Source organism: Stegodyphus dumicola, chromosome 2, assembly GCF_044657685.1.
Source record: "Stegodyphus dumicola isolate Sdum_Otavi_A_Nest chromosome 2, ASM4465768v1".
Classification (NCBI taxonomy): Eukaryota; Metazoa; Arthropoda; class Arachnida; order Araneae; family Eresidae; genus Stegodyphus; species Stegodyphus dumicola.
The window spans coordinates 103,157,023-103,183,620 of record NC_140769.1 but is presented as its reverse complement, the minus strand read 5'-3'; the positions used below and the strand labels follow the sequence as shown (position 1 = coordinate 103,183,620).

The following is a 26,598-nucleotide window of genomic DNA, read 5'->3' as shown; positions in this document are numbered from 1 at the left end:
AAATTTTCGATTCGGATTGTTTAATTGTGGATGCATTTAGTTGATTTTCGATTCTTATTGCTTAACTTCACTTCATCAGATTCTGGTTACTAATAAAAGCTACTTTCAATTGCTGTTAAGTTATGTTGTTATTCATAAATGTAGTGTTACTCTGAAATTTAAGTAATTTCGCTTGGTTATTTTTCAGTAATATTATGATCAGAAGAAAATATATGGATGTGTATGTGTGTGTATTATGTGTGGGCGTGATATGAACACTTTTAATGTATAGTGCATTCATTATAATGAACTAAGTCACCTAAAATATTTATTACTAGTAGCTACCCGACCAGCCTTCGTTTGACTTTTAAATGTACCGGGAAAATGCCTAAAGGGAACCAAACGTTAAATTTAAAAACTGCGCAGAATTTTACTCTGCGGAACAAATCCATAAAAAAAACCACAAATTTAAAAAAATGTATTACATATAACAAAATTACAATGAAATAAAGCAATATCCCTTAATACAAATATTAATTTTCCTAATAAATAAATTAACTAACTTCCCGTTGCCTTCTCTCAACAAACGCCCAGTGTCCAAGAGAAACATTAAATTTAAAAACTCCACAGAATTATCGCCCTCATTTTTCCAAGTGGCAACAGTGCTGATTTCCCGCATTCAGGAGTCCAAAATACAGTTGAATAAAAAACTATTGCCAAAACCACATTTCTAAAGTAATGAAACTATTCAAAATGATGTGATAAAATCGAAAAGATAAAATAAAAATCTGATTCGAATTTTGAAAAAATCGCTTCGAGGTGCACTGCTCTTGTTTAGATGCATCTATATACCAAGTTTCGTAGCCCTGGGTCTATCAGCTTACGCGCAACACGAACGAAAGACACATTGAATCTTTCTTTTATTATATTGTTACTTTTTTTTTAATTCTTCTGACACCAGTTGTTGCGTTATTTTCTTCCTTCACGTTCGTACGGGGTTTGTAGATTTGGAGTGAATAACGACGACACTTGATGAAGTATCGAAACACACTTTTTTTACCAATATTTAATCAGATAGCTCCAAAATCACTTTTACAGTCGTCGAAGATCTACTATAAACATGCTGACACGATAAGCGACACAGCCTGCACACTGTCAGGCAATAACGGTGGGGACAGCTTCACTGCAGAGCACCCGAGTACAGCTCCCAACTCTGCTTGGTTGTTCTCGGACCTCCACGTACTCTCGAGACTTTCCACGTGATGCACTTGAAGATACACAAGAGTATAGCTCTCGACTCAGCACATTCTAAGAGAAAACTCGACGATGCACTAATTCGCGATGCACTAAAAGACTAACTCGATGCACTCGACGACCAACTCGGCGCTAAGACTTTGAGACACTCGCTCAATGACTGACTATCAGCTCGATAGACGAGGCACACACACTAACTGACTGCGGACCAGCAGGGTTTATATAGCTTTCGGCTTGAGAACATTCTGGGCTAAGCCGGTAAGAATTCGTTCTAGAAGGTTCTCCATCCATCCATGGTATATCGCAAATTTTGTCGCCAAACGGTCGATTTCTCGCCAAATATGGCAACCATGTCTTCAGTTGCCATTTTATGGCAACCATAAAACTGCTTTGCGGGGAAGCCATCTTACCGCGCCTGTACATTTCGTAACAATATGTAGACATAAAAAAGAAGAAAATATGCAAAATTATTTTAAGGATTCCAGCTAATCTAATTCCATTTGTCTCTCTGAGTATCCAACAACTAGAGCGGGCTGCAAACTGAATCGTAATCACTTTAAAATTAGAGGAAGGAAGGGAAACTAAAATTAAATTTGTAGAGCAATAAAAATCAATAATAGGCGTAAGGTGCGTAACCTTTTTTTTTTTTTTTCACTCCTTTTGCAAAACGTTTGCTTTTATTACTCGTAATTTACAGATTTGGCTCATTTATCAATAATACAAAACAATCTTTTGTCTATGAGTTCAAAGAGAAATCTTTAATTAGCCCTTTACACAAAGACAGACATCTCAGGTACACAATTTTGTACAATCGTTATTCGGTTTTGGCATTCATTTTTAATGTATATATGTAGTATACGTATAACTTAATATGTACAGTGCTTTGGTCTAACGCCGAGGAAGCAGGTTACGGATAACTGATAAACACAGATAACCCAAATATAAATTTTCATGCATATTATATGTGTTTATTTCTTTAAAAAATTAATAATTTTACTTTGTTTTTGGGAACGTTTAAATAGCTATCGAATTTCACTGCGTATTTATCAAAGCGTCATATTATCATTGCATTCGAATCCATTCTGGTCGATGAAGTCCAATAGAGTTTCAACAATAGAGTGCTGTCTCGGTACTTATAGAGTAAGTAATTATGAATATCTTCTTCGCTTGAGTATCTCTCTCTGCCGTCTCTGTTCTTGTGACATTTGAAACGATATCCGCATAACTCGAACATCGAGAGCCCGGCTCAGTTGAATCACAACCGAACCATTCATTGATGTTTTCCTGATCGACATATTAGAAGAATTTTACCTTTTCAATTTTTTTTTTTAAGTACAACTCCAGTTACTGTTTCGACCTCTTCACAGTTAGGAAAATCTTCGATTTCTATATTAGGATGAATCTTTTTCCATGCTCAGACATTCTGCGCAGTTGCTTAGCTTCTATCATAATACAGACCACTGCTGCGCAACGCAAGACAACACCCAAATAACACACACCCTATTCGTTGTTGGCGTTCTTTGTCGATGTCGAATGCACAAGTCTGCGCATAGACTGACTGCACAGGACAGTGATTTTAGTAATATTTCTAATCTCGTGCATTTTGACTTCTTTCGCTACCCTCTCGTATTTTATAAAATATTGAATAATAGTTAAAATGCTTGAGCTTTTTAAATTAGTTAATATATTACGAATACCAAGAAAGCAAACTGGATAAATGAAAGATATGATGACTTGTTAAAAAATAAGTAATAGTAAAAACAGAAATAGTGGTAAAAAAAACCATAAGATTATCAAAGACTAAAAAGATACGACGTAATGAAAGTAGGCAATGTTGAAAAACTTATTTTTCCCATAAGTAAAGACTGCTACAATGCTAGAATTTACGTGTACTTTGAAGAATTTTTTATCATAATTCATAAGGCACACGCTATGGTGGTAAAATCAAGACATTAAAAGAACTTAAATAAAAGCACGAAAACTATCAAAAAGTGATGATTTATTTAAATATGTATGAACGTTGTCAAAAATAAAGGGTACCCAAGAAAGAACTTGCCGTTAGGCCAATGGTCTTTCAACACATGAACTCAAGATGCTATGAAGACCTAATTGACATGGAATAGATAATGACCAGATAATAACTGCATTTATATTTGTCTATTAAGACCACTTATCTAAGTTTCTGCATTCTCGTGCCTAAGAGATTGCACATAACTTAACTCTTATTTTTACCATATTTGAAGCTCCCAGTGTACTGTGACAATGATGCGAGTTCAGTAACCAAATCATAGAAGAAGCTTGTGCAATATGGCCGAATCTGAAATTTGAAGGCGGAAAAAACCTAGGCACAACCAGACTCAAGGTTCGTCCAAGCGTGCAAACCAGGATATTGAAAATATGCTAAATACTGAAAATATGCTTTCAACCAAACTGTAAAATAGTCCGAAGGGTTTACTTTGTGCAACTTATAAAAATTAGGACATTTCATGAAGGCATTAAGTGCACCTATTAAGAAGTATTCTTTGGCACGCGTGTAGAAGTAGACTTGAAAACGTATTCTTTCCCCCAATGACTCTATCGAGCATCTTAGAACCGAAGAAGAGCTTCAGTCTTTAATAGAGACAGTTAATAAAGCTTCCGAAAACATCAGTAGCGAAGCGGAAGATGATTCTGGTGTGAACAATAACAAACCATCACGAAATTACCCTCAGCTCGAAGTTAATTTTGATAAAGATCAGTCCCTTTAATCTGGATAAATATAGCAGACAAGAACAATTAAGAAAACACGTAATGAATGCTAGAGAACGTATAGAATCATAGGTAAAGAAAATGTTAAAAGTTTCAAATCTTAAATTTCCTTGGTTGTGGCGTAGTGAAACTATGAGTGCCAGACGTTGACAAAGCAAAACGTGATCCACGAAGTTTATTAGCGGTGATATCGGAAGTTCAAAATGAAGAATTTTATCAGTTAGGAACAAAATAAGGAAGACTTTTTAAAATTGTATATCAAACGTGAGTTCACAATTGACATCAGTGCAGTGGTTGTGGAGAACAATTTATTTCGCTAGACGATATTCCAGATCTCCCAATAGCACTTCGAGAATGTGTTAGAAAATCATCTCATTCTGGAGGTCACAGATATAAACGATGCGTTTGCAAGGGCCAATGCGAGTCTGATAAGTACAAATGTAAAAATTTTGTACATGTAAAAAAAAAAAAAAAAAACACTTTTACATATTTATAGACTGCATATAACTTCAACGAGTCCTAAAATCCGTGTCAATATTTTATTTTATTTTTAATTATAATACCGGACACATCAGCATGCATGCTTCCAATGTGAAACAACTGTAGAGTCATTCAACACTAGAGATAGTGATGGTTTATTGATTTCAGTTACTTCTTCCTTCTGTAATTACAGGTGAAAATAGCATCTTCTTTATCAGTGCTGTGCATTTTATCCTATATAAGCGTAAAATCTCAGATGATGAATATGATGGCATTCCTTTCTTAAAGATTTCACTCAAATGAATGATGAACGGTATAGATGTATGACAAGCAACAAATACAAAAAGTCTGAATTCAATTTTATACTATTCTGAAGCAAGATTTGCTAAGAATTTTGCTTAAGCTTTAGATAAGCATTGTGTGTCATTAAATCAATTTTATGTGCCCTCAGTTCACATTCACTTAATGTTTCCTGTGCAAGAATACTAACAGATCACCACCAAAATATTAAAGAAAGAAATCAATCAAACACGTGAAAATATTAATGATTAGTTTTTAAAGCCGAGTGAGCATGTGCTAAAACTGCAGATTGTCAAATTTTATTTAAGCCTAAATAAATAATTTCTTTCTATCAACAGTATTATACATTAATTTTAATAGATGTGTTATTTTAACATATACGTATTTACGATGTATTAAAATTTTTGTACAGTAGCAAAAAGTAGCACAATAAATTGACTGACGACACAACAAATAACAAATCGTAGCAAACAAACACAAAAGTAGCACAATAAATCGTTTAGACAATAAATTTTAGTCAAAAGCAGCAAATATGCGAAAAGACTCATAAGATGTCAGATCGGACTACTGGTTACCAACAGGCTACTGAATTCGGGACGTAAGCGAACCTTTACTACCGCAGTGCTGCTGCGGCAGTATTTGGAAATGGAATTTACTTTCTGAAAATGCATTGATAAAACTGGGCCTACTGTATTATGATTTTTTTTCAGACGTCAACGAGTAGGTTGAATACATTTTTTCACGTTTTCTCGTACGAAAACACATCAGTATTTTTTGCTCAGTGTTAAAAAAATAATTATTCGTTTGAAAATTATAAAAAAGTATTTATATCATACATTTAGTCGGAACTTTATCCTCAATGAATTCCCTCCCTTAGAACAATCAGACTCCGCTGATGCATGCTGCCTCATGGGGCTCACATGGAATGGTTCGCCTTCTGCTGGACGCAGGAGCTGACCCCAATTTCCAAGATAAAGACGGATCAACTGCTCTCATGTATGCTGCAGCCCATGGACATATAGTTTGTGCTAGAATGTTACTTGAGCACCCAAACTGTGATCCATCAATAAAAGACTGCGTAAGAGAAACATTTTTATTACTATATAAAATGTTATAAGTTGAATATGATTACTCGTTCTTACTCTATATATCGTCTCTAATTTATTTATAATTTCTAGCTTGTTTTATAACATTTACTATAAAGACAGAATTGCATAAACACTAATTTTTTATTTTACGGAATAACTGTAGCTTAGTCATTCTGCATTTCAAGCATACTTTTCGCTCTCTATTCATATATCGATAATCATGTAGCATGCGATCTACCGCTTTTACACACATGTCCATAAATTAAGGATAATGCAAAATCAGGCAAAGGAAAAGTTAGAAGCAAAACAAATTTGACTTATTTGTAAAGCTTATTTATTAAACAAAAGGTAAAGAGCAAAAACAGATGCTATATGTTTGATATTATTAAAAAAATTAGCTATTTTTTCTCCTTGAAACAAATTACAAAAAACAACTATTTACAAAAAACCAATATTACATGGTTGGTATGATTGTTAATACATTGTATGTCTCCCAGACGATGCAATACAGTCCGTACAACGCCTAGGCATGCTGAGTATCAAATTATCGATCTGATATTGGGGGATATTACACCACTCAAAAAGCAATGCTCTCCGAAGTTCCGGTAAACATGTAGGAGGAGGTTGACGGGCTGCAACTCTTCGGCCAAGCATGTCCCACACGTGGTATACTGGATTCCAGTCCGGTGAGAATGCTGGCCAGTCCATGCGGGTGATATCCTCCGATTGAAGGCATTCGCTTACGATGTTTGCACGGTGAGGACGGTCGTTGTCATCCAGAAACACAAATTGTACGCCCATGGCGCCCCGAAACAAACGTACATGTTGTTTCAGAATGACGTCCCGATAGATTTGGCTTGTCATGGTTCCAATTTGAACATGCAGGTCAGTCCTGGACCCCAGAATAATTCCACCCCAAACGAGCACTCCTGCACCACCGTAACGGTGTCGTTCAATGATGTTTTCTTGGTGGTAACGGGTACCTGAAGCTTTCCATATGAAAGTCCGGCAAGAATCAGACTGCAAGCTAATCCTGGACTCGTCGGAAAACATTACAGAAGCTCACTGTTGCGGTGTCCACAATGCATGCTCTCTACTCCAGGCTAACCGCAGGCGACAGTGAGTTGCAGTAAGTGGAACGCATCTGACAGGTCTACAAGCATATAAACCAATCTGCCCTAAGCGTCTGTACACGGTCTGCCTTGAAATTGTCGTACCAGTGGCTGAAGAGAGCTAACGAGACAGGTCTGAGGCTGTGCTCCGCCTGTTTCTTTTGGCAGTAACTGCCAAATACCGGTCCTCATTCGGCGTTGTAACTCTGGGGCGACCTGTGCTGTCTACTCACATTACCATCATCTTGGAATCGTTGCCAAAGCCTGGAGATAACACTCTGTGCAATTCCAAGTTCGTCTGATACTTCCAGTTGGATACGCCCACATTCCAGATGGCCGATAATTCTACCACGTAAAAAATCATCCAAATGCGTCCTTTGTGTCATAACTATTCGGTTATTGCACTGAAATGCTTATAAAGCGCCTGCGAACAATTTTACTTCTTTGCCTGTATTCCTTATATATCACTCTCTTACACTCTCGTCATTGTGACGTACCATCGGTGTCATCTGGTTGCTTCCTGAAATTTGCATATGATTCTTCAAGATGTGTGTAGTGATTTTACAGGTGATATATTTATTTTAGAGTTCGATTTCCGCGTGACTCCGAATTATCCTTAATTTATGAACATGAGTGTAATTAGTTATTGTTTGGATAAAAGCACTAAAATTTGTTGCTATTTTAAAAATTTCTTTTTTCCATCATCATACCGTTTAGTGGTATCTCACTAAAAGCGGTAGATAGCATACTACACAATTACCCACACGTCTATAAAAATCAAGAGTACTGGAATAGGAAGAATTAGATCTTGCAGAGTCATTACGTTGTTTTGAAGCTGGAGACATGAAATGCCCTGGATTCGATCCCTGGACCTCTCGAATACACATCTGGTATGTTTTTCCAATTACACTACTCACATACGGAAAGGAGGGAGAAAATACCTTATATGCTCTTCCTTATACAGGACGACTGGAGATTAGGAGGACTTAATCGCCAAATCGTGGTGATGCTGAATTATTGTTCACCACCTTTTAGTTCGGGCGTCACTGTAGTCTTTGGCATCATAAACTAGATCCAAAACTCTAAAAGACTATATGCGAATTATCGCTATCTCTTATAAGTATCGCAGAGACAGGGAAAGGGTACAGGACACTAATTAATCCAAATAAAATTTAACAGATGGTACCGATTCGTGCTTACAGAAGCCAAAACCTTAGGCTTTAAATCAATGATAATGGATAAATTACGTTAATGAAATTTAAGTTAGCCGAACGGCTTCACAGTTTAACTAGCTTTAAGTTGGCTCTAACCGAAGTCCGCGTAAACAAGCATAATGGCAATAATAACTCAACGCTGCAGAATTCTAATACTATAGAATCAAAGTTACCAACGTGAGTAGTAACCGGGGGTAACCGCGCGGCGCCCGAGGCAATAGGCGGCGTGGTGTCCGCCATCTCGGATCACGTGACAACCGGAAGTGACGATATCAGCGCCATCTTGGATTTCTCCGAAAGGGACGCATTGGAATGACGTCATCAAACTTTCGTTTTGATTCTGTGGCAACTACCCTATTTTTGAAAGTTTTTATTTTTTTGTAACAACGACAATGTCTGTTGTTTATGTCTACGGCAACGGCATCTTGAGCCATGTGTTTGGAATGACACCATTTTTAATTTATTATTTTTAATTATTTAACACGTGATTAATTATTTAATACGTCATTAATTTTTAATTATTTACTCTTTTTAATAAGCATTTTAATTATTTAGTACGTCATTATTTTAATTATTACCTTTAATTAATTTTTATGGAATTTAATATTATTTTCCCTGAATTTTAAAAATAACTGCACGAGCGGGATTCGAACCCGCCATCTCTGAGATGAAAGACCTGAACATTTCCACACGGCCAACTTGGTCGTCTTATCAGACTTGTTATTTGAGTCCTTTTTGTCCCTTTGACGTTTTTGCTCCATTGATGTCATAAGGCTGAAAGTCTGCGCATGCGCTTTGACATGAAAACCGCGTCACACATTTGTTTTTACAGGACAGCTAGGATTTCTTTTGGCTTCTTAATCATTACTTTATTCATTGCTGTTTTAAATGTAAGATTTTCCCACAGTTTAATTTTTTTTATTATTAAGATATTTTTAATTGTTTTCATTTTTCATCTCATTCTTACTATTTTTTAAGTTATTAGTTAATTTATTAATTTTTGATTTAGTATGTTTTTCCTTTACCAAACATAAATTTTATTTTTAACTTTCGCAAATTGACGTTTATTTCTATAAAAGTGAATTTACATTTTCTTTTTCCTTTTTTTACTTTGCAAAAGTTTTTTTTTCCAAATTTATTCCTTTTCGTATTTTTACTTTTTTAAATATATTTAAGTTTCTTTTTGGTTTTACAAAAGTCATATTTATTTTTAAGAATTGAATTTTTCCTTTTCACTTTTTTATTTTGCAAAAGTTTTTTTTTTCCAAAATTTATTCTTTTTCGTATTTTTACTTTACTTCATTTTAATTTTTTTGGTTTTACAAAAGTAATATTTATTTTTACAAATTTAATTTTTCCTTTCCGCTTTTTATTTTATAAAAAGGTGTTACTACATTTTTTAACTTTATTTTTTTACAAAAGTAATTTTTAGTTTCATAATTTTAATTTTTTTGAGTTTCTTTGTTTACACAAATGAAGTTTTTTTGTTTTTTCCCTTATGCATTTTACTTCTAAAAGTAAATTTCATTTTTTTTTCCTTTCCTTTAAAAAAAATTTTTGTTACATTTTTATTTTACCCTTAACTTTCTCCCCTTGTTTTAAATACAATATGATGTCACATTTCCATTTCTCCAAAAGTAAACTTACCTACATTTCTCTGTCTTTCCAATTTTAAGCTGGAATTTACATGCATATAACTTCACTAGATAATATTTTCCGTAACTTTACTCAAATATACACAATGCTCATTCTATATAGTTTAACTGGAATACTACATTTCTTACTTTTTTAAGTTGGAGATACTCAGAACTTTTCCTTCTAATATATTGTACTAACTATTAATAACCGTATTAACTTTTTGGCCAACTATACAAAACTTTGTTGATTCCCTTTTACACGTCTTACTTTTATTCAAAGGATTCACTAAACTATGTCTGACAAATGTAATTTTTACACTTTCCATTTACACATTTAGCTTTATATTTAACTTATAAAACATATTCATGCTGATTCCTTTTCCCCATAATAAATACAGACTTACACATGTTTCTTTATTGTAAGACCTACTGACTTTAAACAAATCTTATAAGGAGCAATAAATTTTCATGGTATGAATGAAGCCCACTCAAACCAATGTATGGAGCATCTCTACCCAGTTAAGTTGAGATACGTACCAATAGTACTTCATTTCTTCTTATTTTATTCTACAGACATTTATACATATATATTCAGAACACTCCCTTTTATTCAGTAAGATTCATTTATACTACTAACACAAATTTTGCTAACTCTTTGAAATATTTTACAAAAATATCTTGTATTTCATGAACACATCCTACTTAAATCACCAAACATACACTGAACCTTGACTTTTCCTTCATGTGAAAACGTCACTCGGATTCTTAATATGATTCCACCATTTACCGCAGAACTTTATAAATACTACTCTATTTGAACTTATCACAGCCTTACTCTCTTAACAAGGTACAGAAGATTCAATTATATTTTAACTACAGAGAAGAATATCCACATTGTAACGTATTATTTTAAATTTGAATTATAGTCCCATTTTGTGAAGAACTTAAAGTCTATAATACACACGGAATTAATATTCAGCCATGGAAATGAAACTTTATCGCCATTTTCCCAACTTGGAATATAAAAATTTGTTAACTTGGAATATTTTTAACGTATTCATTGTAACTTAACTGAAAAATACCCATATTTCACATTGTCAATAATTTATTTATTATAAAACTGAACTCTTACAGCCTTTTGAGAACGAAATTTAATTTATCATACCTGACAAATGACTCCTACATAGTTATGATACATTACACGAACTATTGAGTAGAGTTCCAAATAATGATCTAACATAGTAATTAACGTAAAAGACATAACACAAATAATTTTAAGATAGCAATTTCAAACTGACATTGCTTAATAATGAACTTTTACAGCTTTTTTTTTTTTTTTTTTTTTTTGACATTTAACTTCTTGTAGATAGTAAATAAAATTACACACAAATAATTATACAAAATAGGTAATAATGACAGAAAGTCCATATAATGATCTACTATAGTCACCAATTTAAAATATTTTAACGCATTTTTAATATGTCATAAAAAAGACCACACTTTTTTTGAAAAGCATTATTTTAATTAAACATTGGAACAACACAGTCCTGCGCACACGTATAACAATTTTATTTATCATGAGCATGACACATAATAAGTAAATAAAATTTTCATAAAGTACGAAACACATTTCTCTTTTAACTGAACTGTACTCTTAATTAAAATGCAGTATGGAATGTTTAGAACACTCAGTGCCACAGTTCCTCATTTCCCCACGCATCGACCAAAATATACATGTACTTTAAAATCAGTTAAACAAATTCAAATGCTAGTATTCAAACAGGAATACTTCACAAATTAGATAAAAGAGAGGTACACAATGAACTTGAGTGATAAATACAGAAGAGCATGTAAGGACCGAGAAAAAGATGTATTCGTGGAAAACTTTTTAAGATTAACTTGCTCTATTTTTGCACATGGGTTACATTTTGCATTTCAGATTAAGGAAACATTCAAGATAATTCCTGTATAAGTAGGGATTTTGTTCACTCTTGTTAGTAATGTAATTTATTAGAACAGTCGCAGACATATACGACAAGTATGCCATTTCCAAGGAAAACAATTTTCCCAAGCCAGACTTTAACAGTGAAATATAAAATGGTATAAAAAATGCCATATTTCCAACATAATTAGTATCTGAGTATGCAAAAACATGAACAAGAAACGAGTATTTGTTTCTGAAAATGTTCCGAATGGTTTAAGTCAGGACTAGTTTCATGAACAGAGAATGAAAAGTAATGATGAATTTTTAATTTTATTTCGTCTGTAGTACATTTACTTATGCTAAAATCTTCCATTTGGTTGACTACACTTTACATTTAGACCTAAGTTGAGAAATCAGAGTGATTTTGTGTTTTAAAGCTTCAGATTCAGAAATATTACAATCCAAAAATAAATAATACGACTGAAAAGCAAAAAGATTAAAACGACAAGAGAATATAGTGTAAACAATCGAACGTGATAAATGACTTTTTGGGGCTGATTTTCATGAATTCATAGATCGGGTGCAACATTTTAATGCATTGTATATGAACTACTTTTTCAAATGTATTGAGATCACTGTTTTACAACTTTACATAGTAACATTTCATGTTAATTTACCATTTTTCCTGAGATTTTTCTACGTATTTACTTAATTTTTGCATTTTGTTTCCAATTATAATACAAAAGGACATAAGAGAACATTTGTTTCTTAAAAACGTCCATATTTTACCCAACTGTTGTTTCTTTCATATCTTTGAAGTAACCTATTAAATACATAGTTATCTTGTACTACCCAGACAACCGTGTGTCTTGCCAATGTCTGAGTCACAAAGCTAGAGAATTTAAGTAATATTTTACCAGTACGGAGAACTTCTTACTGCGTTTTTGATGAAAATTGGCCGAATTTAGTAGTTCATTACTAACCTAGGAGCCTTTAACTATTTTTTTATTCGAAAAAAACACACTCAGAAATTATCATCAAGATTTTCCATACAGATATATTGTACTACTTTTCGTGCCATTGCATTTCCAATAAAATATGATTCATTACCAGATAATTAAATGCTTGTTATTTTTCCCGCATCCGAATGCTCATTTCATATTATTTAACAAAATTGCAAACAAGTTAAATGAATATTTCCTGAAATACTGAACATTTCATTTCGGAAAGTTTGCATGAGTATTTTAATTTCGAAACCCCTAATGTTTCTTTTCCTGTATCCCAAGTAAATTTTGAGTGTAGAATTTTCAGTTTTGACGGAAATTATTTGTGGGTGGCTGTGATGTGTTCGTGTTTTCATAAACCGTTTTTGTGAAGCATCTTATTGGTAACCTTTAGAACACTTTGAAGGTTATCACTTTTACATTACTACCACCGAAAATCATTGAATTTTCAAATATTTTCCTATTTATCGTTTACAACGCTTCGTAAAGAGTTGGGAACAAATTTTTACTAAATAGTTATATTATTTGTTTTAATAATTGTGTTACATACTTAAAAGATTTAACAACACTATCACGCTAAACCAGAAGTTAAGAAAAGAAATGTAATTTTTATCTTAGTATTCTATGGGTTGTAGGGTTTATATTTATTTTAACTAACATTTATTTTAAGTTTAAACTATCTTTCCTGTTAAGCCTTACTTTCCCCTGGAATTGCCAATGCCAGAGTATGTAAATTTTAGTAGAACGCGCAAGGATTCAAATTATCTGCGGAAGTATTCTGAGTTAAATAGAAAGGAAACGAGTTCGAAAGAGTGCTTTCTTGCTTCACGAGTGTGGAGGTGGCTAGTTAGAAATTAAAGAACCACGCGTTTCGGCCTGTGTGCTTGCCTCGGCAAATTGTTAATCTTTCAACGTAATATTCAGAGTTTGCTGAATTATCAGCGGTATTTTAGAACACGGTTAGGTTAGTTACGTTTAGAGAGCCTCGTTGTTAGTCACTTGTTATTATCTCTTTTTAGTTTCTTATTTTTATTTTACCGCCTGGTCGGCGTAGTTTGTGAGCATCAACAGCATGCATTTGTAACTTCGAAAGTTGAATAAAAGGGATTTAAACCCATCTCAAGACTTTGGTCTATTTCCAGCTCTCAGCAGTCACCACTTTGTTGCGTGCAGGTTGGAAGCGCGCAACTTTACATTGGCGCCCGAACACTTGGCGAACTGAAATGGCCGAAAATAGGATGGAAGCTGCGGGACAACAACAAGAAATGGCAAGCCAATTGGAAGGATTTGGATACCTGGTCCAGACTTTGAGAGCGTCAATCAAGCCAAACGTCAATTTCGACGGAAAAAATTCGGTGGCGATATTTCTAGAAAGCCTCGACAATCACTTTCAGCTCTTCCCTGTGACTGAAAGACAAAAAGTTGCCATCGCCACATCTGCACTAAGAGGACAGGCCGCGCTGTGGTGGAAGAATATAGGCAAAATTATATTAGGGGAATTCGGAAGCCAGACATATACCTTTGAAAATTTCAAAAAATCGTTATTAAAGGCCTTCCCCATAGTGAAAGATCGAGCAAAGCTAGAAGCCGAACTATATAGTTTCTATCAACGGAATATAGAAGAGTTGACGGACTTTATTCTGCGAAAAATTAAGCTGACGGATATGCTGTATGGGAAGAAACCCGACGCGGAGATTATTGAAATAATCTTACCAAGATTACTACCTGCTGCTCAAGATTACTTCGAAATTAGGAACCCAAGCACATTGCAGGAGCTCTTCGAATTGGTGGTCAAATTCCAAAATCGCAGAATAGCGGAAAAAGCTAGAGGGGCATCGTATTCTCAAAGTATCCGAAGGCAATCTTCAAATGAGCAGAGCAGAAATGCAAACCGCTCTTACGGGGGAAAGAGCTATCAAGCTAACTCATCGAACCTCGAAGGTCAAGGCCCAAAAAGGAAATTTGAAAACAAACGTCCGCGTACCCAGAAGGCAGAAATTGAAGGGAAAGCTTTAAACGAGTAGAGGGGCCTGTGGAAGCGAGGGTCCAGACCCCGGAAGTTTTGAAAAAACCCTCAAAGAGACACTTAAATACGGTCATCGTAAAGAACTCACATCTACCAATTATACAAGTCCTGGTTAGCGATGTACCAGTAGAAGCCCTCATCGATACAGGAGCAGAAGGTAATTTTATGAGTGATACATTTTTCAAGAAGAATTTTTATAGGTTACGATTTTTTAAAAACAAAAACACAGAAATTATAGCGGCACAAGGAAAAACCTGTCAATGCATCGGGAAGTTATCATTAAACATACAGGTAAAAGATGAAAGACTCAAATTATTAATTTTTGTAGTAAAAAATTTGCAAAATCCACTTATTTTAGGTACGGAGTTTTTAAGGGCCGCGAGGGCCAAATTGAATTTTCAGGACAGTTCTATTGTGCTGGAGATGGACCAGAGGGTGGTGGAACCAGTGGAACAACCGCAAGTTGACCTTAGCCATTTGAATGACCATGAAAGTCAAGCCATCCAGCAAGTGGTGAGTACATTTTCAAACTTGTTTTCAGAACGGCCTGGTAGCTCTCAAATAGTTACGCATCAGATACAGTTAACTGCCGACAAACCCTGTAGGACTAAACCTTATCGCTATGATAAACAGAAAGACCTAATCATAGAAAAACATATTCAGAAATGTTAAAGAACAAAATAATAACGCCTATAAATAATGAGTACGCGAGTGCAGTCGTACTATGTAGGAAAAAGAACGAGTTTCCTCCTTCGGATAAAAGGGCTTGGAGGTTTGCTATCGATTACAGAAAACTGAATCGTATTACTAAATTCCCAGTTTACCCTTTGCCGGTTATAGAGGAAATTATTAGAAAGATTAAATCTACTAGATACATGACTACTTTGGACTTAACGTCTGGCTACTATCAAATAGCTATGAGACCCGAAGACATACATAAACCCGCGTTTATAACAAAATCGGGCACTTATGCATTTTTACGCATGCCCTTTGGGTTGTGTGGGGCCCCATCAACATTCCAGAGAGCTATGGACATTGCTCTAAAGCCTGTCCTAGGAAAATTGACTTTAATCTATCTAAATGATATAATTATAACGAGTAGTACGTTGGAACAACATATTTAAGATCTAGAAGAAGTTTTTAAATTATTAAAAGAGGCCGGTCTTACAATTAACGCCTCAAAATGCAAGTTCGCAACTAAAGAACTTAAATATCTCGGTTATAAAATTTCGAAAAAGGGTATAGAAAAGCAAGATTCAAAAATAAAAGCAATCAAGAATTTCCCACCGCCCAACACCGCCAAGAAACTTTCTTCTTTCCTTGGGTTATGTTCTTACTATCGGTCTTTCATAAAAGATTTCGCTAATATTGTTGAACCACTCTTAGTAATTAAAAGAAAGAGAAGTAAACTTACGTGGACAGCGGAAGCAAATACAGCATTTGAAAGATTAAAAGAAGCGCTCATCAATGCCCCTGTCTTGAAATTCCCGGAGGGGGACGAAAACCTGGAAATTACAGCAGATGCGTCGGACTATGCGGTGGGTGCGGTTCTTATGCAAAATAGCCATCCTCTGGCGTTTTTTTAGTAAAACGTTGAATCAGACACAAAGGAATTATACAGCTACGGAGAGAGAAACATTAGCCGTATTAATGGCTGTACACAAATTTCGAGTTTATTTCGGCAAAGCGCCAGTAACAGTCTTTTCGGATCATGCGGCTGTTGGTAGACTTTACTCGGGGAAAAACCTAACGCCCAGGTTAATAAGATGGGCTTTAAAACTCCAAGAATATAATCTAATAATAAAATATAAACCGGGTAAGGAAAACAATATAGCTGACGCACTTTCTCGTATAAAACTGGACGATGAAGGAAATGAACTTAAATGCGCTGTCTTGACTTCAAAAATTTTAGATTCTAGAGATACGGTTATTACTGAACTGAAAGCTGATCCTGAATTTGGAAATATCTATGCATATTTGAAAGACCCCGAAAGCTTTGAGCACACAGATATCGATGCGATAAGAAATAGAGCAGAAAACTATGAAATAATAGATAATTTATTATTTTCTACGAAAACAACAAACGAAAATCTCGAATACAAACCAGTCATCCCAGCCTCGCTTCGATTAAGCATTTTGAAGGAATTACACGACGCGAAAACAGCGGGTCATTTAGGGGTCAGAAAGACTTTAAAAAGGGTACGCGAGGCGGTATATTTCCCGCAATTATACAAAATAGTAACTACGTATGTCAGGTCCTGCAATCAATGTCAGTTAATAAATGATATTAATCACAGCCCGGCCGGGTACTTAAATAGCATTTGCGCTACATTTCCGAATGAAATTTTAGGCATAGATCTTCTTGGTCCTTTCCCCCAGAGTGAGTTAAATAAAAATTGTTTTCTTTTAGTAATTGTAGATCATTTTTCAAAATGGACAGAAATTGTTCCACTTAAACGCGCGTCAGCCAAAACAGTCGCAGATGCATTCTTACACAGATACATTTTAAAATACGGTGCACCGATAAAAGTCATGAGCGATAACGGTAAACAATTCATTAGTCAAATATTTGAAAACATATGCACTGGACTTGGCATACGCCATATCAAAATGGTTCCGTATAGACCACAGGCAAACATAGCAGAAAGAGTTAATAAAAACATTGTAAAAATAATTCGAAGTTACGTTACCACACATTACAAGCGCTGGGATGGCTACATAAATGAGTAAGCTTATGCTTTAAGAACGGCAAATCACGATACTACGGGGAAAACCCCAGCAGAATTAGTTTTAGGCCGAAAGTTAATTACGCCTTTAGATAAATTATTTTTTGTGCAACAAAGAGAGCAAGAATTTAAACAGAAAGATTTGCAAACGCTTATTGACCAGGCGGTTAAAAGCTCGGATACGGCAAGAAATAGGCAAAAAGTATATTATGATAGAAAACGCCGTGAAGCAGATTTTAAAGTTGGGGATAAAGTGTTGAAGCGGAAATTTTCTTTATCAAGTGCCCCAGACAATTTTACTGCAAAGTTAGCTCCAAAATTTGATGGCCCCTATGTAATTCAGGAAATAAAAGGAGTCGTATTGTACCTTAAGAACGAGAGAGGGGAAATCTGTAAAGCAAGTCCCGACCAGGTGAAAAAATACTATACTCAAAATGATTTTGAAATCCTTAAAAGTTTCTTGCAGGACTCAAGCGTAAAAGAAGTAGAAGGTCCAGAAATAACGTCACCCGTTCCACAACCCAAGAAGCAGAGAACAAGAAGAGAAACCTAGCCGTTCTATAAGTCATGCGACGGTACCGAAAAGAAGAAACGGAAACTTTCAGACTCCAGCATTTAAGAAAAACAAGAAAGCAAAGCCGCCGCGTAAAGAAACCTTGGTAAAGAGGAAAACACCACTTACAACGTATCGCAGTAGAAATTCTACATCAAGGAGAACGCTCCCAGGGCCAGAGAGTCAGGTGCAAACAAGGCCGCCGTTCCCGAAAATGAAAAGACAGCAGGAGGAACGAAAAGACCACCACCAACAGAAGAAATTCAAGAATGACTCCAGACCGGAGGACGCCAAGACCAGCCGTCCAGGGGAAAAACGGAAAAGACAGCGTTTAAGAAAAACAAGAATACAGATGCACCGCGTAAAGAAACCGTGGTAAAGAGCAAAACACCACTTACAACGGATCGCAGAAGAAATTATACATCAAGGAGAACACGCACACGGCCACAGAGTCAGGTGCCGGCAAGGCCGCCGTTCCGGAAACTGAAACGGCAACAGGAGGAACAAAAATACCAGGAACAGAAGAAATTCAAGAATGACTCCAGACCGGAGGACGCCAAGACCAGCCGTCCAGGGGAAAAACGGAAAAGACAGCAACCCGACGACTACCACTCCAAGAGGCCAGCATGCAGAGGGCGAAAAAGAAAAATTAACGTGGACGACACTCGGAGGTCATTAAGGAGAAGACTGACGTCCATGAAACCTACAACGTGGGAGCAGTTCTGCCAGAAAAGAATCACGGAGTTCCAATCATCGAAAACTCAAAGATAAGTTAAAATCTCTTATAAATTTTTTCTTTTGTTCCGAAATGTTATGCGTAAATACGAAGTTCTATGTTTTGACGGAAGTCAATGTGTCTCGGTTGAGACTTAGTTTTGTTTTACTTTATTTAGCTAAGGCAAAAGTATTATTTTCTTTAAGTATAAAATCTAAGAACAAGCAGTTTCTGTTGGTCGAAAGACTAATTCTGTTATGTTAAAGCCAAAATTTGGCCGAAGATAAAATTAACTTCGTATTCTGGTATTAATAACAACTTTAGTTTCAGTGCCGCCAGCTTGGCGAAGAATGAGTAAAGTAAAAATTTATTTTTCTCTTATTCATTTTATGGTAAATTGTAAAAATCATATGTATTAGAATTTTGTAAATATACGTAAATACTTCAAAGTTATGTTAAAGTAGAATTTAGTCTTAGAAGCATAAAATTTTAGTTGCTAAAAGTAAATGCTCAAAAGCAATGGATTCAAACTTAAGTATTAAACTGTAGATAAAATCATGCTTTAGAGCGAAAGCCTGCATGTCTAAAGATGAATGAGGAGGAAGTTAGAATGAATGTGTTTTGTAGGGTTCTCCACCTACACTTGAATTTTAAGAATGTTAAAGTAGCTCATCGAGTTGTAGAATGTCGAGTAAGGTGTGTCTATTTGGTCGTTGAATTCTAACAAATCATTGTGGTTAGGGGAAGTGTTGCAATACTAAAACACGAATATTCCCGTTTGACACCACACATGGTGGAGAGCCAGGGTAAAGTTAAATTCATGTTTGAATACTTGAATTAAGCAGTAACTAAGGAAAACGAATCGTTTAAAAACAAAAACTTATTCAGTGTGAAGAAAGTGTAAATTATAATGTATTTAGAAAGATACTGATACTTATTCCTTCCAGATGCTGGAAGGAAGAGAACAAGATTGATTGCTGAAGTCCAGGAAAAGTTGCTGTAAGAAGAGAGAATTAAATATGTATACACAGAGGTTTATTATACCTTTTGTGAGATAACAGATTTTTTTTGTGTAAACGAGGCTCTTAAGGTTTAGATCAGAATTGTAGAAACTTTTCAACAGGTCGTTTGTAGGACCTGCTTCCAAGTTTTCCAAATTCTGGCAGCGGCAAATGTAGGGTTTATATTTATTTTAACTAACATTTATTTTAAGTTTAAACTATCTTTCCTGTTAAGCCTTACTTTCCCCTGGAATTGCCAATGCCAGAGTATGTAAAGTTTAGTAGAACGCGCAAGGATTCAAATTATCTGCGGAAGTATTCTGAGTTAAATAGAAAGGAAACGAGTTCGAAAGAGTGCTTTCTTGCTTCACGAGTGTGGAGGTGGCTAGTTAGAAATTAAAGAACCACGTGTTTCGGCCTGTGTGCTTGCCTCGGCAAATTGTTAATCTTTCAACGTAATATTCAGAGTTTACTGAATTATCAGCGGTATTTTAGAACACGGTGAGGTTAGTTACGTTTAGAGAGCCTCGTTGTTAGTCACTTGTTATTATCTCCTTTTAGTTTCTTATTTTTATTTTACCGCCTGGTCGGCGTAGTTTGTGAGCGTCAAGAGCACGCATTTGTAACTTCGAAAGTTGAATAAAAGGGATTTAAACCTTTCTCAAGACTTTGGTCTATTTCCAGCTCTCAGCAGTCACCACTTTGTTGCGTGCAGGTTGGAAGTGCGCAACTTTACAGGGTATAGATTAATTTTCTCTGACATTGACGTATTTGTATGTAGATAATAGAGACTTTTAACCCAGTTCATTCAGACTTGAAATATTTTCTCTAAGTCACCAAGATCACTGATTTGCATTGTCATAGACCTTTTTTTCTCGTGAAATCTATTTCTTTCTTAAAAGGGTATATACTAATTTCATTAGAAACATGTCTAGGAAAATACCTCATCTTCATTAGAAACATCAGCGCTTTGATTGAAATTAATAATAAAATAAGAATCATTATTTTGTAAATATATTTATCTTTGTCTCAAAAGTTTCTTCTTTATCATATCCGAAATGAACAATTTATTGTACATAACTAATATATTGTATTGATGAACCAGAGTTATATTTTAACTTACTGCATTACATTTCAAGTGAATGTGTTTTATTGCATCTTTTAATAAAATCTTAAAGGCTTAAATGAGTGTTTCATTACAAAATTTGTACTTTCTAACTTCATTCTACTGAAACGTAAACATTCAGAACTTATTGCGAAGAAAAATTTTTACATATTGTACTTTTTGATTAATTTTCATACCACAGTATTATCTTTGAAAATTTGTTTCCTAGTCCACTGCTAATATATTACTAATTTTCGCTATTTCAATACATTTCGTACGTGACAAAAAACCTCAGTTTAGAAATTTTTTTTTAAATTTAACAACTTGTATTGCACTACTTAGATTGTATACTACTTAGATCAGATAGAAGATAGTAGTAAGCGTAATCATTTTGTTCTAGTATAGACTCAATAATGTGTAAGAAGGGGAAATAGGAGTAACACATCACCCTAACACAAAGAATTTTCTTTATTAAAAGTTCTTTCCTTTGTAAAGATTTGTTTTTATTATGGGAAGCGTCATTTCATCCTTCACCTGATTAAGAAATGCATACCAGTTACGTTTCATGTCACTCTGTTAATATAGGCGCTCCGTACAGCAATTACATCTGTGATGAAAAAATGATGGGTCTCGTAAAAAATCATTCCACTGAGATAAATAAGTTGGTACACATAATACTGATTGAGATAACGTCAAGAAAACGAAGGCTTGTACATTTTTACTTTTTCAGCTAGTTTACTGCCTTTGAATTTATCAGTTAAGCATATATCAACTCGCTTTAAAATCCTTGTATACGACCTATTCTGCTTTAGTCTTTTCTCATTAACGTAATTAAAAGTATGGGTATATATATTAGGAATTTTTTCCACAACAGCTCTCTTTCTGGTAATAACAGGCTGAGAGTAGAAAGCAAGCTTTCAGATTTAGTGCAAGGTATTATAATATCCATATATTACTGTATAATTTCTGTAAGGTATTTTCTTCGTCCTTACTACGTGCCTCTGTGGTGTAATTAAAAAGCATGTTCGGCTAAAACAGGAAGGTAAGGAGTTCAAATCCCGGCGAGGACATTGCATCTTTTTCACATCTCTTGCTCTGGAAATGGTAAATTAGCCAAATTCGACTTCCAAACAGGCTTTTCAAGGGAAATTTCATTTATTTGAACGTCGAATCAAGCTAACCCCATTACGCGTTTCGCCGAAACAGACAATTGAAACTTTTTCGCTAAAAAATTTTTTTTGACAAAGTGTCTTGGAAATTTTAATAGTCTCAATTCTCTGTTCCAATTTCCCGACGCGTCCGCTCAGAATGACACATTAAGGTGTTAAAATATGTTAATCAAAATCAAAACTTCCTAAATCTAGTCTAAAATTAAAATCAAAACGAAAATAAATAGCGATGAGCTATTAGTCCTAAAAATACAAAAACATACGGGCTGGGCCTGCAAGCTTAAAGATTAACAATTTAATTATAAAATAATAGATTTAGAAAACTGTAAGAAAACCTGTAATTAATATAAAATAAAAAATTAAGAAAAGAAACGAACAAACTCAGTGGGTCTTGCTAAGACCAAGAAAAAGTTGTAACAAAAGAAACAAAAAACTGGTCTTTGGCGATGCAAAGCTTTCCCTCTGAAAACTTGTTTAAAAATGGCTGCTAACTTCTAGCGTCTTATTTTGGATGACGTACGGAGGGGAGCGAAGTGCTGTGGGCGTTTAGCCAATGCGAAGTGATTTTCGTAAAATCACTTATCATCAAAAGCCTGTTTGGAAGTCGAATTTGGCTAATTTACCATTTTCCGCTTACTTTTTAACGTTTTCAGTTTTTTAATTTTATTTATGTTTTACATGTCTAATGATTTGCTTTTCATGTGTATTAATTTTTGAAAACGTTTTAAACCTTTTGGAGCAGCAGCTCTTGGTAACTTTTAGGCGAGCTTTCTACAATTTTTATATTTTACTTATTTTGCAGCATATTGCGCAAGATGTTTTCTAGACCAAAATTGGTTTTTCATAAATTGTTATTACTGCTTTGCTTGATAAATTATATATATATATATATATATGCTGCTTAAGTGTCTGTTTGTTGCCGATAGTTTATTGGTTACTTGCGTAACTGTACTAGCCAAAGGAATGAAGTTGCCACGGCACAGGGTTGCCTTTTCAATTGAGACGTAGACAATTTCCTGTAAAACTTGCCTTTGCTATGACCATCAATAAGTCTCAGGGCAAACGCTTAAACGTCTTGGCATTTTTTTACCTGCATTTGGACACGGCCAACTTCGTGTTGTCTGTTCAAGAGTTTGTGAAAGAACGGACGTAAAATTAAAAATATTGGATGGTCCTCTGCAAGGCGAGCTTATAAAGGATGGAAAGATCTACACAGAAATGTTGTGTACAAAGAGATCTTTGACATGCGAATTAACATTTCATAAATCGCCTTTATTGTTGGGCTCTTAAGAAATGTACCGCCAGTGGTTTCCTTCATTGTGCTCTACTTTAAACAATTAAGCAAGTAGAAGGGGTAAACCCGGTGGGGCAGTAAGCAAAAGGGCGTCCTCGCCGCCTGCCCTGGGTAATTCAGTTTAAATTTACGGATATCTTTGCACAAATCATTTTAAGTACAATTTATAATATCTAGAACAGCGGTCATTTCGTATGACCGCCGGGCTTTCTAATATTATATAGCTAACTTTCGTCATAACTAACAAATCGACATTCAAGTAACTGACTGCAAGCTGTGCATGAAAATTGTAAAAACTTTACACTTTAAAAATAAACTGAAACAAAACAAGAAATAATTTTCACTGTAAGAGTATTAGATTAACAAAAGTGAAGAAAATAATCTCAAAATTAACTTAGCAATTTTTTTATAGATAAGGTCATGCAGTTATTTACCGTCCTTTTTCTAAATTTCTTTAGGTTATACTTTTCATGAAAAATTACTAGTAAATTTTTTTTAAATGATTTATTAATAACCTTTGTTAGTTAACTATGTCGGTTTAAAATTCCATTAAGTGCTGTAAGTTGCATTAATTTTCTATGCTTAAGTCTCCTTCTTACTTTATCAGCAAAAATGTATAAGTTTATAAAAAGTATGAAAGTAAAAATTACCCTTCTTTCAATATTGCGCTCACAAATCATCATGGGAATATCCATTTACAATTATTAAAGCCTCAAAAAAGCATGTCTGCGATGTTATCGTCATGCGATGATTTGTAGATACTTTATTTTTCACCACGATATTTTCGACGACGATGTTTTTAAACTGCGAAGTTTTTGAATCGTTTTATTTTCGACGCCAATATTTTGTACCATGATGTTTTAGAACTGCGATATTTTGTAGCATGACGTTTCCTCCTTGCGTTGTTTTCTCCGCGACGTTTTCGTCCGCGATGTTTTTGTCGCGATGATTTCGGCTGTATCCAAAATAATATGTTCTATGGGAATTTCAAGTAAAGAGTAATTAATAAAAAAGATACTAAATTTTTTTAAACATGAATGCTATTACTCAGCTTTTTTCCACAGGATGGATTGACAGCCTACAAGGTGGCATTGCGAACAAAACACACAGATACAGCATTACTAATCTATTTATGGACACTGTGGATGGAAAGGAGTTTAAAGGTACCAGTTCTCTATCAGTATATGAAGTTAAAATTTTGCATATTCAAAATATATATTCACTTACTCGAAATAAAAGAATTCAGAGATACTTTCGCATATAATAAAACAAAAATTGGAATTGTTGCGAAATGCCCAGCTGCGGCGAAATAGCTTCCTCACAAAGCAGGCTTAGGGTTGCCAAAAGATGATAGGGAAAGGCAGGGTTGCCAGATTTGGCGACAAAATTGGGGATATGCCATATATGGAGCGAGAACATTCCAGAACGCATTCTTAGTGGTTTTCTCGGGAATATTCTCGAAGGTAGGTTAAAGCTATATATACCCTGCTTGACTTTGTATTCATCGGAATTTTGAGCATCTTAAGTAATCAGAAACATCTCACTCACTTTGATTGTACGTCAGATGCTCTCGAAAGCATTTGTAACATCTTCATTTATTACTGCATTTAATCTGTCGATGACCAAGCCTTTGGCATCAAAAGCAAATTATAAGAAACTTTCCTGGTTTGTAGTTCCGAATGCTGATGTCAAATCGAGAACGGGTCTTAAAGAGATAAATCTGCTGTTCCACTTTAGTGAGTTGCACCTCTGTGAAAAAATGTAGTAGCTCAAGAGCTCCCTTTTTTCCCTTGAGAATTCTACTACTTTCTTCACAGCAGAATAATTTTTTAAGTTCCGTTGGGACTAGAGTCAAAGAAAAGTCGGTTTAACACCTTCCGAAATAAAGCTGATTCCCCGATTAAAGATAACCACTTTAATCGGGGAATCAGCTTTATTTCGGAAGGTGTTAAACCAATGTTCGCTTTCAAATGAATCCTCTCTCTCCTGAGAGCATTTCAGGGAAGCGCTACCATAATTTCATCTCTCATGTTAGAAAGTCCTTGACGAATGTATCCAGATAGCCCTCGAGTGCTTTGCCATCAAATAAACCAAACCATCTTTTAAGAGGCTTCTCAAGTCACTTTCAGTGTTCGGCTCCATATAAAGAGTTCTAACTTCCTCCCACGTCAGTTTCTTGGCTGTAACTGAGATTTGCATCGTCAGCTTTCAAAGAATCAAGCTGGTTTCAAAGCGTAAGATCTGGCGCTGAAAATCATCTGTGAGGGGCAGCGGTTTGCCTGATGTCCCAGAATTCCAACCTCTTTCCTAATCGGCATCTTTCGTCAGCAGTATTTCCTGAATTTCTTGGATCTGATGTGCATATGACAACTCTTAAAGAGAATATATACTCAGCCGCGAAATGCATATGCTGAAAGTGTTTCTTCCAGGTTTCCGCTTTTCACGTCACCAGGCCATCACGAATGCAGCTTAAGGAAAGAATGTCTTCGTGGAAAACTCGCCCCCCCCGTCCCCCAAAAAGAATATATTCACGTTACACATTGGAATCTTATGCAGCCAATCCATTCCCTGGGATTTGAGCCTGGATTGAACTATCAATGTTAATCAGTCCCGACAAGCACTACACTATCAAAGGTATGCAAATTAAAATTATATTTGAAATCGCCTAGGATGGGGTAAGGAATGATTCTTAAGGAGTTGTTTAAAGCAAGATTTCATTGAATATAAGATTCCAAATTTTAATGTTCTTTCAAATGACCCTGGTTTGAAGCTAAATGCTTTCATTGATGTTTCTTTTAGAAATCTGCATTCAAAACTTCGCATGCGTAAATGTCTTCAACAATATTATTTATTGACTCCAAACATTCGAATTCATGTTACCTTGAATTATAAGAGTGGTTTTTTTTATTAACTTAGCTGTTAAAAAATTTTTGACGCTATGTCCAGCATAAAAATTTAAATTTCATATATTTTTACAAAACGGTATCCAAGACCAATATTACCGTAATCTCAAATCCTAACTTATTGGATTCATTTCTTAAAATGGAACTATTTGATGACCAATTTTGTAATCCTTTTAAATAGCGTATTTTTAATATGCTAAACGATCTTGCTTTCTCTTTTGGTGCTCCATACTATGTTGTCGACTGCAAAATGTGCAACATCACAATCAGTACCCAATTTCTCTTCTTAAAACGAAAATTAGTTGCATAAGTTATTTATGGAAAATTTAGAAATCTATTTTGCCAAAAATTTTGAATATATTTGAA

General features: G+C 34.9%; 1 protein-coding gene across 4 annotated transcripts in view; it reads left to right on the top strand.

Moving 5' to 3' along the window:
* LOC118192402 (KN motif and ankyrin repeat domain-containing protein 2-like) overlaps window positions 1-26,598 on the top strand; it is a 68,582-nt gene that overhangs the window by 34,049 nt on the left and 7,935 nt on the right. For 3 of the 4 annotated variants that reach the window (XM_085810977.1, XM_085810976.1, XM_085810974.1), the window contains 2 exons: window positions 5,639-5,839; window positions 24,394-24,492. In XM_085810977.1, the coding sequence (XP_085667103.1) occupies window positions 5,639-5,839; window positions 24,394-24,492 (300 nt within the window). The remainder of the gene's footprint in view (window positions 1-5,638; window positions 5,840-24,393; window positions 24,493-26,598) is intronic. The other variant, XM_085810975.1, reaches the window with a different exon arrangement.